Consider the following 11,935-nt stretch of genomic DNA (forward strand, 5'->3'; position numbering starts at 1 on the left):
GAACGTTGAGCTGTGTGGCTCCTTCGCCAGTCCAACTATATTTAGACTTATTTTCTTACAGTGTACTGAAAGAATCAAGCTAGAGCTTCGCAACGTGATTAAATGAACCTTATAGGCATGCGGCAGGAAGAGGTTGGTCCAGATGACCGTAGGTGTCACTTATGTGAACCCATGTGCTTACAGACACTGAACTACATATTGCATGGTGCTTAATTCATAAAATACACACCAGTTTCTGCAGCAGATGGGTAGGACAAGCACAGCTTTCCTTGATTCCATTTATTTTCAAAAACAATTAAAAAGGTTAGAGAGGGCTGAGAAGAGGAATGGTGAAAGAGGAGAAATCCCAGTTGCTCCTGCCTATCGTTCTGGTTTCTCTGGTGGTCAATGAATTTGGCTTAGCTGCCGTATATAGAGCTAAACAGCAGTTATTCCATAATACCTTTTCCATATCTGAATACTGCCATCATTCTGCCTGGCTATCCTGCCTCTGTGCCTCAAATCCTATTAGCACCTGTTACTTCTGCTGAGTAAAGCAGGCCTAGGTTGTTGCCCTGCCAAAGAAAAAAAATAAAAAAGCATCTTTTTTTTCCATCCATCTCAGGCAGCCAGCAAGTAGAGAGCCAGGCTTGACCCATGCAGGAGAATGAGAGGCAATGGATATAAATCGAAACAAGAGAGGCCCTCACCAAACAGAACAGAAAACCCAAGGACAGTCAGATATTAGAAGGGCTGCCCAAAGAGGCTGTGCCCTTTTCATCCTTGGAGGTTTTCAAGACCTGACTGGATTAAGCCCTGTGCAACCAGGTCAGGCTAAAGCCCTCCTGAGGTTCCTTCCCACCTCAGTGACGCTTAGATCCAAGGCCTACACACAGAGAGCACTCAGTGCTGCCCCAAACCGTGCTCCTCCAAGTCTCTCAGCTGCTACAGACTCTCTGACTTAGAGAGGTTCAAAATGTTACGTACAGAGGCTTCAGATCAAGAAAATCAGTGCTGATGAAGGACTGCATAACAGCTCCTGTGCAAAGCCTGTGCCTAGCACATACCCACTCCACGTTTGTGTTTGAAGACAGATGAGCGTTGAGATAGGCAAAGCGTGCTGTTGACATGTTACTGTGTTTCACTGAGGCATTTTTGTTTGGTGTGTTTTTGTTTTTGAAGTGTACCTTCAACCAGGATTACGTTCTTATGTAAGGCAAAATAAAAGTTACTTTTAAAATGACGTAAGGATTACACGGTTAAGACTACACAACAGAGCTGCGTATGGCATTTGCAGGCCTGGATTGAGAGACCTAAATATCCCATCGAGCCCTTCCAAGCAACATGCAAGCAGATCAAACACATTAAAATCCTGAAACAAAACACTGGGGTTGTGGTTTTTATTTTAATTTCCCATGACCTTGTAAAGCACGGGAAATAGTCATCCACCTACGGTCTTTCACTTGAAGAGTCTTTAAATATAGAACTCCAACTTAAAAGAAATATAGCAGAGAAAAACATTCACAATAAAATGTTCACATGTATGTAATGGATGCAAACCACATATTGTGAAGATAATATTAAGGAATCAGCTCAAAGCTGTGTGGAACTGAGCACTTAACAGTGACCTTTCCATAAGTCCCCTTTACGCTTAGAGCTATAAGAGAATTTAGAAAACATGTAAATTTTAAAGATGCAATGAAGTAAGAAATGTTACATTTGTGCAAACAAATATTTTGCATCAATTCATATTATTGTATTTTACTTAGAGATGGGAGGGGAATTGTTTTAGATTCCTTTTGACAAGCAGAGGTCATTTCCCACCAGCTCTTACTGGGTATACAGAAAATAAACAAAAATAATCAAAAAAAAATCCTGTCAGAATATAAAGGGACACAAAAAAAGATCTGCTCAAACTCAGATTGAAGAAGAATGAATATTCAAGTTGCGTAAAGCAAAACTGGAACAGGGTAAGACAGTCTGCTGAGCATAATAGTCAAGAGGTGGATTTTCTTTAGGGGTGGGGGGCTACAGTGGGCTTTTTTTGCTTGTCTGGCATGGGAGGTAAGGGGTTATTTGTTTTGGAAGCTGTTTGTTGGTTTGTTTTTTTTAGCTTGCTTCTTTTGAAAGTAACACATCCGGGATGTAGTACATTCAAAGCATGAAAAGGCTGCTGGAAAGGAAAATAATAACTGGAGAAGTAACAAAATAATTCACAAGACTTCTGGTGGTTTATAAATGACTGCTGAAATCCATTCATTGTTCTCACTCTTCTGTATCCTCACATAAGTCACATCTGTGAAACACAGTCGAACAAGGGTTGTATTTTTTTTTAATTAATGAAAAGTACTGAAAAAAGTCACGTAAATAGTTCTTACAAATATATATATATATAGTTATGAAGCCATAAATCACAAACAAATCACACTTCTCAGTTCAGACAGAAGTCTCTCACTCTATTAAAAATACCACCACCTTTTTTGGGGGGGCACAATATTTTTCAGTCTCCTGAACCTACAGTAGAAAAATACATTTAGACTAATTTACTTATAGCTTTGGAAATTAAAAACTACAATCAGCATAGTTTCACTAGAAGTAGTCAAAGTATACAAATCTAAAACGTGCATCATCTATAATTTGTTCCTTCTAGTATAAAAGGAACTCAAAATTCTAAGTTTATGAAATACAAAATATATTGTAAGTTAATTTATTCCAGATATCTCCTTCTAAATGTGTTAAATAAATAAGCCTCTCAGCAATTAGCTCCAAATATTCAGATGTGGGATGAACCATGGTCCCCAAAGTCACAAAGGGATTTTGAAAACATGACAAATGCAAACAATGAGGTTTCAGAACTCTGGAGTGCTCATTTAGCCTTTCATTGTTGCAGTCTTCATGATTTGCTTATAATACTAAGCTATTATTTCCTCCACAGCTACATGAATATTACAACTTACTTTAGAAAACACTATGCAAATACTCGAGATTGCTATTTAATCCCATTACCATTGGAATACCCTTTTAAATACTGAGATATTTAAGAGAGATAAGATAGCAAAGGTGATCCTCCTTGGGAATGAAGCCAAACACCAACTCATTTTTCATCATTCAGCATAGCTGCATTAGACTACTCTCAATTTTAGGGGATTAAAATATTGTTCCTTAAACAATTAAATATCAAACTATTGTAAGTTTTTCCAAAGTAAATCTTTTTAAATATTACTCTTCCAAAGTATTAGTAGCTTCATGTACCTGAGACAATACATTAAGTAAAAGAACAGGACAGACTGACCTCTTGCCATCTTTCAAACTGCCTTTTTTTCAGTCCTGCTCCCTAGAAGGAAAGTAAAAATTGTGCAGCACTTCCACTACCAATAAGAAATGAGAAAATCCTAAGGAATTTCTCTCAGACAGACAATTGTAACAATTCAGCTGCATTAGTGTCAGCAGCTCTCATATAATGGTTTTCTGCACCAGCAATTCCAGAAACCTTCAAAGTTTCCTTCTAATACATAGCGTGAAGAAAGGCCTCTGAGCTGGGCTCCCAATAGTATCCTTAAAGCCAAACTGGTTTAATGTGGGCCCCATAAGTGCACTGTAGGTGGTGGAAAATTGGCTGCATCTTCGGGCTGAGAAGGCTGGCAGTACTATGACCTTGAGCTGGCAGCCAGTTCAGGGGTTGGTACCAGGGCCAACAGCATACAACGTGGCTATTAACCTCAACAACGGGATGGAAGGTACTGCAAGCAGGTTTGCGGTCGGTATCAAACTGGGGTGGAGTGGTGGAGAGGCCGGAAGGCACACCTGCTGTTCACACAGACCTCAACATTAAATCTACTGATCAGACTCGAGACAGGTTGTCCATACTTGTCTCTTGTCATGAGGGGAGGTTTCAGCTATAGTCTAACCTCATTATCTTATTGCTCACATTTAGGATACAAGTCTAAATCTCTTGAAATGAACTTGAAGTTATTATTTTTGCATTTATGTCCGAGCCACTAGTTGCCAAAAGTCAAGGAAAAAGCAGCTTCTTTTTGCTTTGTAGGAGACCATCAACCTATCAATAAAGCAAAGCATCTCCAATTCGAGGTTAGATCAAGATATTTTTTTACAAAACAACAATTGTGTGTTTTCAGAGCAATTACTTATTACAGAAAAGATACCTAAAGCATTTGTAAATTTGTCAGGTAAGTCATTTTTAGTAATACTTAGCAGCGTGCTCACTTCAGTGCAGTAATTGATCACATCGACGCTTCCCTGCCTGTGATTTTCAGTGAGGCTGAAGTCACCCCGTTTACAGTGCAGAGCAAGATGCTTCCTATGTTTACTTCAGGGCAGAAGTGGACAAATGCACAGCTGAGAGCCTGTATCCTCTCTTCGCCCCACAATTACATTTTTGTTGCTCCAGATGTATCTTGTCATATAATTAGGCTTTACGAACAAACAATGATGGGACAGACAACATTTCACCCTTAAGTACTAGAGAAATAACCTAAAAACAACACGAAGGAATATTTATCTTCAGCCAACCAACATCTACACTTATTTAGGGTAACTGGCTATATGACAGGCCAGCAAGAAAAGGCAGTAACTGGCAAGGCAGAACATTAAGAAGCCTTCAACCACCAATTACAAGCTAAGCTAAATACTTTTCTTACTTTCTGTACAATTCAGTACTCAATAGAGGAGGAAATACTTTACTTACTCTGTGTTTATTTTCCACCTAATAACGGTATCATTTCAAATGATTCATCCCAAAAACAGGAGAGTGAAAAAGCTAACTACAATAATGTTTTCCAAACGCACCTCGTTATTAAAAGATCATTTTAAAAACCAACCTTCCCAAAATTGCACTTACGAGATAAATGCAAAGTCAAGAGAATCAGAGGGGAAATTGGTGGGTTCTGATTCTTTTCCACCACTCTTTCCTATTCCAGCAGGAACTGGCACTGGATAGAGCTACATGCATAAAAGAGTCAGTATTTGCTGGTTGAGTGCTGCAAATTCCAGCCGTAGATACTGGACTGCAATCTGACTGTCTATGAAAACAGCAAGGATGAAATTATCCCTATCACCTCTTGAAGAGAAATTACACTATCTGCATGTATATTTTCAGCTGGAAAACTATTGCACTGCCCAGCCTTGTTCCAAAACAGAGCTGATCTAGTGCCTAGACACCATAGATTTGGAAGGTGTGCATGCAGTGACTTGGAAGCTGCTGCAAGGGTACTGGAAGTGAAAACCTCCCAGGTTTCTGCATCTATGATGTGACTTAACTGAGCACACAAGCTTACCTATGTAAGTGTCAGGGCATTAAAACATGCCTTTGAACATATACAAACAAACAACAACAGAAGCAGAAAAAATAAAAGCAGTAATAGAAGCTTAAGTACTGAAAAGAGGTGGAAAAAGAAAATGCCCTTTGCATAGGTTGCCCAGAGGCTAAGTCAAAATGAGAATTCACAAAGGTATCAACAACGAAGCAGACTGAATGTAAGTAATTGTGATAAAATCCCTTATCAGAACCTGAGAATGCTTCTATCACTTCTTTTACCCTGACACACTTGAAGGAGGAACCATAAATAGAAAGTAGTAAAAAACATGTGCTCACTGACAAAGCAAGCAGGAGGATGGCCTAACATGCTGTCAAAGGTCATCCAGGACAAATAAATATATTTTAAACTTCTGTCATAATACTAACACCTCTGCACCGATGGCAAGGGTATCAGTGGTCAAAAATAGGTTTTGTTCAACCTCCCAGGATTTTCTTGAACATCTCTTTTTGAGACACTTGTCTTCCAACATAAGCAAAGAGAAGCAAGTTGTTTTACAAGAAAACGCTCAGAGTCACTGGACAACGCAAAGCTGCTTTCCCATTAACAGGAAGAGAAGGCTAGAACTGCTCCTTCAGTTACCTTAGTCCTCAGGTAGGGAATTGCTGGGAAAGACTCTGCTGAAGGGAGACTTCCGCCCAAGAGAATCCAATCGCCAACACCGGGCTCCACTCTTCTCTCGAGTTTCCAGCCATTCAGAGAACGTTTCAGTTGCTTCACAACTTACACGGTAATTGCTACGCTTGACACATTTGGCATTTAAAGTTTCCTTAGGTTTTTCCAACTGGAACGCAGCAGCCTTCTGTCAGCTACTCATCGCAGCACGCTGGCTTCTGGTAGCAGGAACCCTTTCTTTCCCCACAGGCAGAGCTCATCCCTCTGCTGGCAACGCTGCCGTTCAGTACGACACCCACCAAGCACCACGCACGCAGTCCCTTCCAGGGAGAAAGGCAGCGGGCCACCGGCGTGGTTGCAAGAAGGCAAACCCTTCGGGCTGCTGGTGAGACGACAACGGATGGACAGATCGGCTGCACATCCTATGCAGAGCCCACGTTTTTACCTGTTACGCTACCTTTAGGCTATTAGGATTTTCCACAGAAAGGTCAGGAGACTGTTGTGTCTCGCGTATGGCAGCTTCATGTGCAAAATACACAGATCTGAGTTCTTTACACCTTTTTAAATCATTCATCACGCTGTTATTAGCTGAAGAACACATGTGAATTTAGAGGACTTCCAGCTGGTCAGGTGAAATGTAAACTCTGTCCATAAGCACGTTACAGCAAAACCAGCTATCCTCCCTCCTGGATCAACCAAGACTTTGACTCTACATATACCTCTCTAAAAAGGTAACCACGACAACTGCTGTTATTCTGCTGGTTGGGGTTCAGAAAAAGCTTACGAGCGCAGCTTTGCCAGCAGAATCCTCCAGTGTAAACAGTTACAAAAGTAAAGCTGCACTTTCACCAGCGCAGCTTGTTTTGCTTGGAGCAGGACAGGAGAACTGCTTTAACAACACGAAACACGGCTCTCATCATCCTTGTGGGTCTTCGCAGAGCACCGTCAGCGTAGCACGATAGGAACTCTGTGTGTTTCTTGGACAGATGCAAGCACAGCTCCAAGTGGGGAAATGGTATGAGTAAACTTAACACCTGCATCAAGTGAGTATCTACAGACCGAAAAAATGCTTTCTAACAGATAGCTGTGGGGTGGGCTGGAAAGCTTAATACTTAAAAAAATAAACTAAAGTAAACTTAAGGAGTGATGATAATTAGATACAACTTAGTTACCTTTCACAACCTGTTGCAAGGCAACAAAGCCCAAATCCCACAGCGCTTAACACTACTCAGAGTGAAATTAAACGACTAAGATTCAACACGCTATCAAGACACTACTTTAAAAACGCTGAAAAGTAACAAAGCTGCAAGCATTTCAGCAGCCATTTTCAAAAGGCATCTGTACCCAGATAAGCATTAGTGCTGCGAAGATATAAACCAACCTTTAATTCCACCACGACGGCCTCTAAACACAAAGCCTCGCCACTACACCCAACCTGTCACCATTCGTTTCCACGGCCTCCCCTTTGGTTTCTGGCCTCCAATCACTTAAATACAAAATACTTTTAAGACTGTACTTTTAAGACAGTACTGTTTAAGACCTAGCTCCATTCCCTTCCTATTGAACAGAAAAGAAATTAATCATTAACAAATAACGATCTGCTAACATTTTTCATGACCACTTCAACATAAACGAGACAACCCGAACTTTCCTTATTCCACCACTTCATAATACTACATTTTCCAACAGCATTAGAACTGAAATTACATCCTGTTTCTTTGGTGATGAAAACTGTTTTCATATTCTCTTTTGGGCCAAGAAGCTCCTGGGCATTATGTATCTTCTGCAGGTGCATTCTGTAGCCAGTTACCTGGTCTCATTTCAGAGTACCAGAATCTCCTCTTTCTCGCCATTCCCCGTTGCAGTGCCATGCTGATCATACAACAACAATGCTGTTCTAGAGAGACTGTTTCCTTGAAAGCTAAGACAACAGAACAGCCAATAAGGCTCTAAAAGAACATCTTCCAAAAAGCAGTTCTAAAGCACAGCACTTGAAGCTCTGCATGGTGTGAGCGATTAAATTCAGTGTATACTACTACCAAATCACCACACAGCACAGTGAAGCTAAGCCTAGCATCTAAAGAAGGACGACAAGTAACTGGAGTGTTGTAAGAGCAAGCCAGTTCAGTCTACAAGCCATCATCTACACAGCAGCAGCCTTCTTTGGTCCGAGTTCAGCTTCATAGTCACAGAGAGTCAAGAGAACTTAAGCTGAGCGTATTGAATCAGTGCTTTAAAGCATTTCCTCATGAATAAACAGAAAGACAGCACAAGTAAATACTCTGTAAAACATTCATTAGTAAGTAGTTACTCACATTTGACACTGGACACAGTTTTTGAAGCTGTCCACCATCAGGAATGATCTAGTGCTCCCTAGTTAAATAATTCTTTGGAATGCAAGTGGTAATGATTAAAAACATTTAAGAAATGTGAAATGCTGGAAAGAAGTAGTTTTGTATAAATACATGCCAGCCAGAATGCATCGCTTTACAACAAGTCTCCCCAGAAACACCTCGTACAACAGTTATCTGCGTTTATAAAAATCTGACCTTAGAAAGGTAAGGTGATGCTAATTGCTACTTTCAGAAGGAAGCAGTACAAAGATGAGAGGGTTGCAAGAAATGCCAGCACATGGTGACACTCAGAAAAACGAGCAGGCCCTCAACAGGATGTGAATGGGTGAGAGCTTGCTTCTCAACACCTAAATACCTCAACCGTAATAAATAAACCACCCTTAGCAATGCAGCAGGTTACACTTGCAAATTGACAAAGAACCTAACATTTGCTGAGCAAGGAGTGTGTGTTCCTGGAAAGCAAAGAATATTTTGAGTAATATTTAAAACAAAGAAAAAAAAAAACAACAAACAAACAAGAAATCCAACCACCAGCAAACCCCAAACCACACCACCAAAAGCCACAAGAACACAAGTTCAGAAAACCAGTTCAAAGAAGCAGAACACCAGCCTCGAGGGGGGGTGGCGGAAGACTGTGGGTAGGGGGTACGGCAGAGGCCCCTCAAGTAAGATGTTTTACGATGAACGCTTGCTGCAATGTACAAAGCCAGTATTAACTGAACTGGCACCACCTTACCTGGGGAAATAAAGGCACAGCATTTTTTAAGAGTCCATACAGGAGCATGGGGGCAGACTGAGGGGGGAACATACAAAACCAACCAAAGGCAGTCCAGGAGGGGTGCAGGCTCTAAAACCAGAGGATTAAAGAACTTGCTTGTGCCCCTTACTTTCCAAAGCAGTAATATTCAAGACCCACACCAAAACATTTTATCTCAAGGTAGAGACTGTTCAAGTAAAGAGTCTGATCAAGTGCAGGACCAGCCCCTAAAAAATGCGATTCTAAAAGACCTGTACAGCTCCTAAAAGGCATTCCCTGCCTTCTGATACCGTCCTGTGTGAAAGTGTCTGCTCTGAACGCGTTTATGGTATCAAAAAGAAAGTGTTAATGACTGCAGGTATGGCAAACAGGATTCCTTCTCCTCCTGCTGCTCTAGAAAGAGAACTTTTTATTACCATTTTAGCCATCTGTAACAGAAGAACAGATAATAGAAATGCTTTCTACAGAGAGATAGATAATCAGCATTAATGCAAAACTGGAGAGTAAAACACAGCTTTGTTTAAAGTTTCCTGTGGCTTTTCTTATTAACTGAAAAAAAAAAAAAAGAAAAAAGCTAAAGACCTAGTTATCATTCTTCTGAATTCCTCTAGGAGTATTATAAATCAATGCCAGATTTTTATACTAGTAGCAAACCACAGAGGACAGTGGTGTTGGCTGATAAAAATATCTTCCTCTGCCTTCAAGAAAAAAAAATGCTCTTTCAACCACCACATTTTTTCCAGCGCAGGAAATTCTTTCGGGCTCCAAACCGAGCGCTGTTTACACCTGAACATCTACTCAGCGCCCACAAACCCGCTTTCCTTCGCTCTGACGGCGCTGTTAGAGGGCACGCGTCTCCCTTCGGACTTCCAGCGGCCCCAGCAGCGGCTCAAGGAAGAAACGCAGGGCAGGGATCAGGGATGAGGGGAGGGGATGGGGGCCGGCCGCGTGGACTCGGCGGGCCCCGCGCTCACCTCGGCGGCCGGGATGTTCACCACACCTGTCGACCTGCGCTTCTCCCGCAGCTTCCTCTTCTCGATCTGCCCCTTCCCCTTCCTGGCGCTGGGCCCCGAGCCCTTGCCCTTGCCCGCCGGCTTCTCCTCGCCCTCGGGGGAGCCCGGCACGGCGGTGGAGGCGGCGGCGGGCTCAGCGCCCCGGCCCCCGGCGAGGCCCGGCGGCGGCGGCGGCTCCTTGGCGGGGGCGGCCCGGCCCAGGCCCAGGCAGTTGAGGGCCCCGCCGGCGGGGGGCGCCGGGCGGTCCGGCGGGGCGGCGGGGGGCAGGCAGCTGCCGCCGCCGGGCTCGGCCGGGGCGGCGACCCCCGTGGGTCTGGGCTCGCTCACGGCGGCCGCCCCCGGTGCCGGCGGCGGCGGCGCCTGCTTGGCCCGCATCTTCTCCCGCTTGGCTTTCCACTCCTCCAGAAAGTCCGTGGTGCTGCCCCCGGCGCCCCGGTAGCCGCCGGTCGCCATGTTCCCGGCGGGGTCGGCTCGGTGGTGGTGGCGGCAGCGCCCCGGCTGCACCTCCGCCGCCGCCCGCCCCGAGGCGGCTCTGCCGCCGCCCGCCGACGAGAGGGGCCCGGCGGGGCGGGCGAGACGGGGGCGGGGAGGGAGGCTCGGCGGACGGCGAACACCCTGCGGGGAACAAAAGGGGGGCCGTCAGGCGTCCCGCTGCCAGCCCGTCCTCGCCCTGCCTCCCGCCCCGGCCGCCGGGGGCGGCTCCCCCCGGGCCCCCCTCGCCCTCCGCCGGCCCCGACGCCCTCCCTGCCTCCCTCCCTGGCTGCCGGGAGCGGAGCCGCCCGGCGCTCACCTCCCTCCCTGCCGCCCGGCGGGGCCGCGGCTCCGTGCCTCGCTCGGTGCCTCGCTCGCTGCCGGCCCCAGGTGAGCGGCACCGCCTCCCGCCGGCCCGGAAGGCGCGGCCCCGGGGCGGCCCCGGCTCCCCCTTCCCCTCCCCTCGGCCAAAGCCCGGGCAGGGCAGGGCCGGGAGCTGCCGGCACGGTACCCGAGGGGCGCCGGCACCTGCGCGGGGCTCCCCCGGGGCCGCGGCCGTCGGGCCGGGGCTGTGAAAGCCGCCCGGGAGCCGCCCGCGGGACGCTCGGTCCGGGCTGCGCCTGGAAGTCGCCGCTGTCGCCGTGCGTGCGCCTCGTCCTGCCTCGCGTGCCGGGGAGTGAAGGACGGGGCTGGCGCTTCCCTCCCTCCCCGCAGGTCCGGAGCAAGGTGCAGGGGCGCGGGCAGCCCGGCCGTGCCCAGCCGGCAGCACGTCTCGCGGTTGCTCATCGCTTTTTTTCCGACTTTGAGGTGTAATGCTGAGCCCGGCCGTGTGGTTAATAAAAGTCCTTACGAGTTTAGAGTGTAAACTTCTGAAACGGTTTCGGTTTCTTTTTTTTTTTTTCAGAAACGGTACAGATGCTATAGATACAGGTTAAAAATTCCTGGCAAAACGGGGTCCCACGTGTCTGTGGGAGGCTGCCTGTGCCCTACAGCGCACATAGCAGGCTTCTTCATCCCCGTTCCTGCTCAAGCCTTGCAGCCTGCAGTGGTGGGCAATGCCTCAGGGAATCTCACACACACACTCACAGTCACACACACACACACACTCACTCACTGAGTGGCTGGGGTGGACAGGGCCCTCTGGAGCCCACCAGGCCCAAGCCCTGCCCCAGCAGGGCCACCCAGAGCAGGCCACCCAGGGCCACGTTCAGGAGGCTTTTGAAGGTCTCCAAGAAGGAGACCCCACAGCCTCTCAGGGCAGCCTGTGCCACTGCTCCGTCACCCGCACAGAAAAGACGTGCTGCCTGGTGTTCAGAGGGAACCTCCTGTGCCTCACCTCACCAACCGTCGATGCCCAGCTGGTGATCATTCATTTACTTGGGCATTTCACTTCGCTCGTATCTGATTTCTGCT

At 46.2% G+C, this 11,935-nt stretch overlaps 1 protein-coding gene and 1 long non-coding RNA gene across 2 annotated transcripts in view; both read right to left on the bottom strand.

Annotated features, from left to right (window-relative positions):
• The window catches only part of PAWR (pro-apoptotic WT1 regulator), an 85,390-nt gene extending 74,001 nt beyond the window's left edge, over positions 1-11,389 (bottom strand). Inside the window, exons 1-2 of the mRNA XM_080605008.1 lie at positions 10,842-11,389; positions 10,013-10,666 (exon numbers count right to left, since the gene is read on the bottom strand). Of these exons, the coding sequence (XP_080461134.1) occupies positions 10,013-10,504 (492 nt within the window). The 5' untranslated portion in view covers positions 10,505-10,666; positions 10,842-11,389. The remainder of the gene's footprint in view (positions 1-10,012; positions 10,667-10,841) is intronic.
• On the bottom strand, positions 1,979-10,006 carry LOC308200045. The gene is made up of 2 exons (XR_013955191.1): positions 3,272-10,006; positions 1,979-2,275 (listed from the first exon to the last, which is right to left on the bottom strand). It is a non-coding gene; the product is annotated as an uncharacterized lncRNA (long non-coding RNA).
• Positions 11,390-11,935: the final 546 nt, after the last annotated feature.

Source organism: Anser brachyrhynchus, assembly GCF_964034855.1.
Source record: "Anser brachyrhynchus genome assembly, chromosome: 1".
NCBI classification, from domain to species: Eukaryota; Metazoa; Chordata; class Aves; order Anseriformes; family Anatidae; genus Anser; species Anser brachyrhynchus.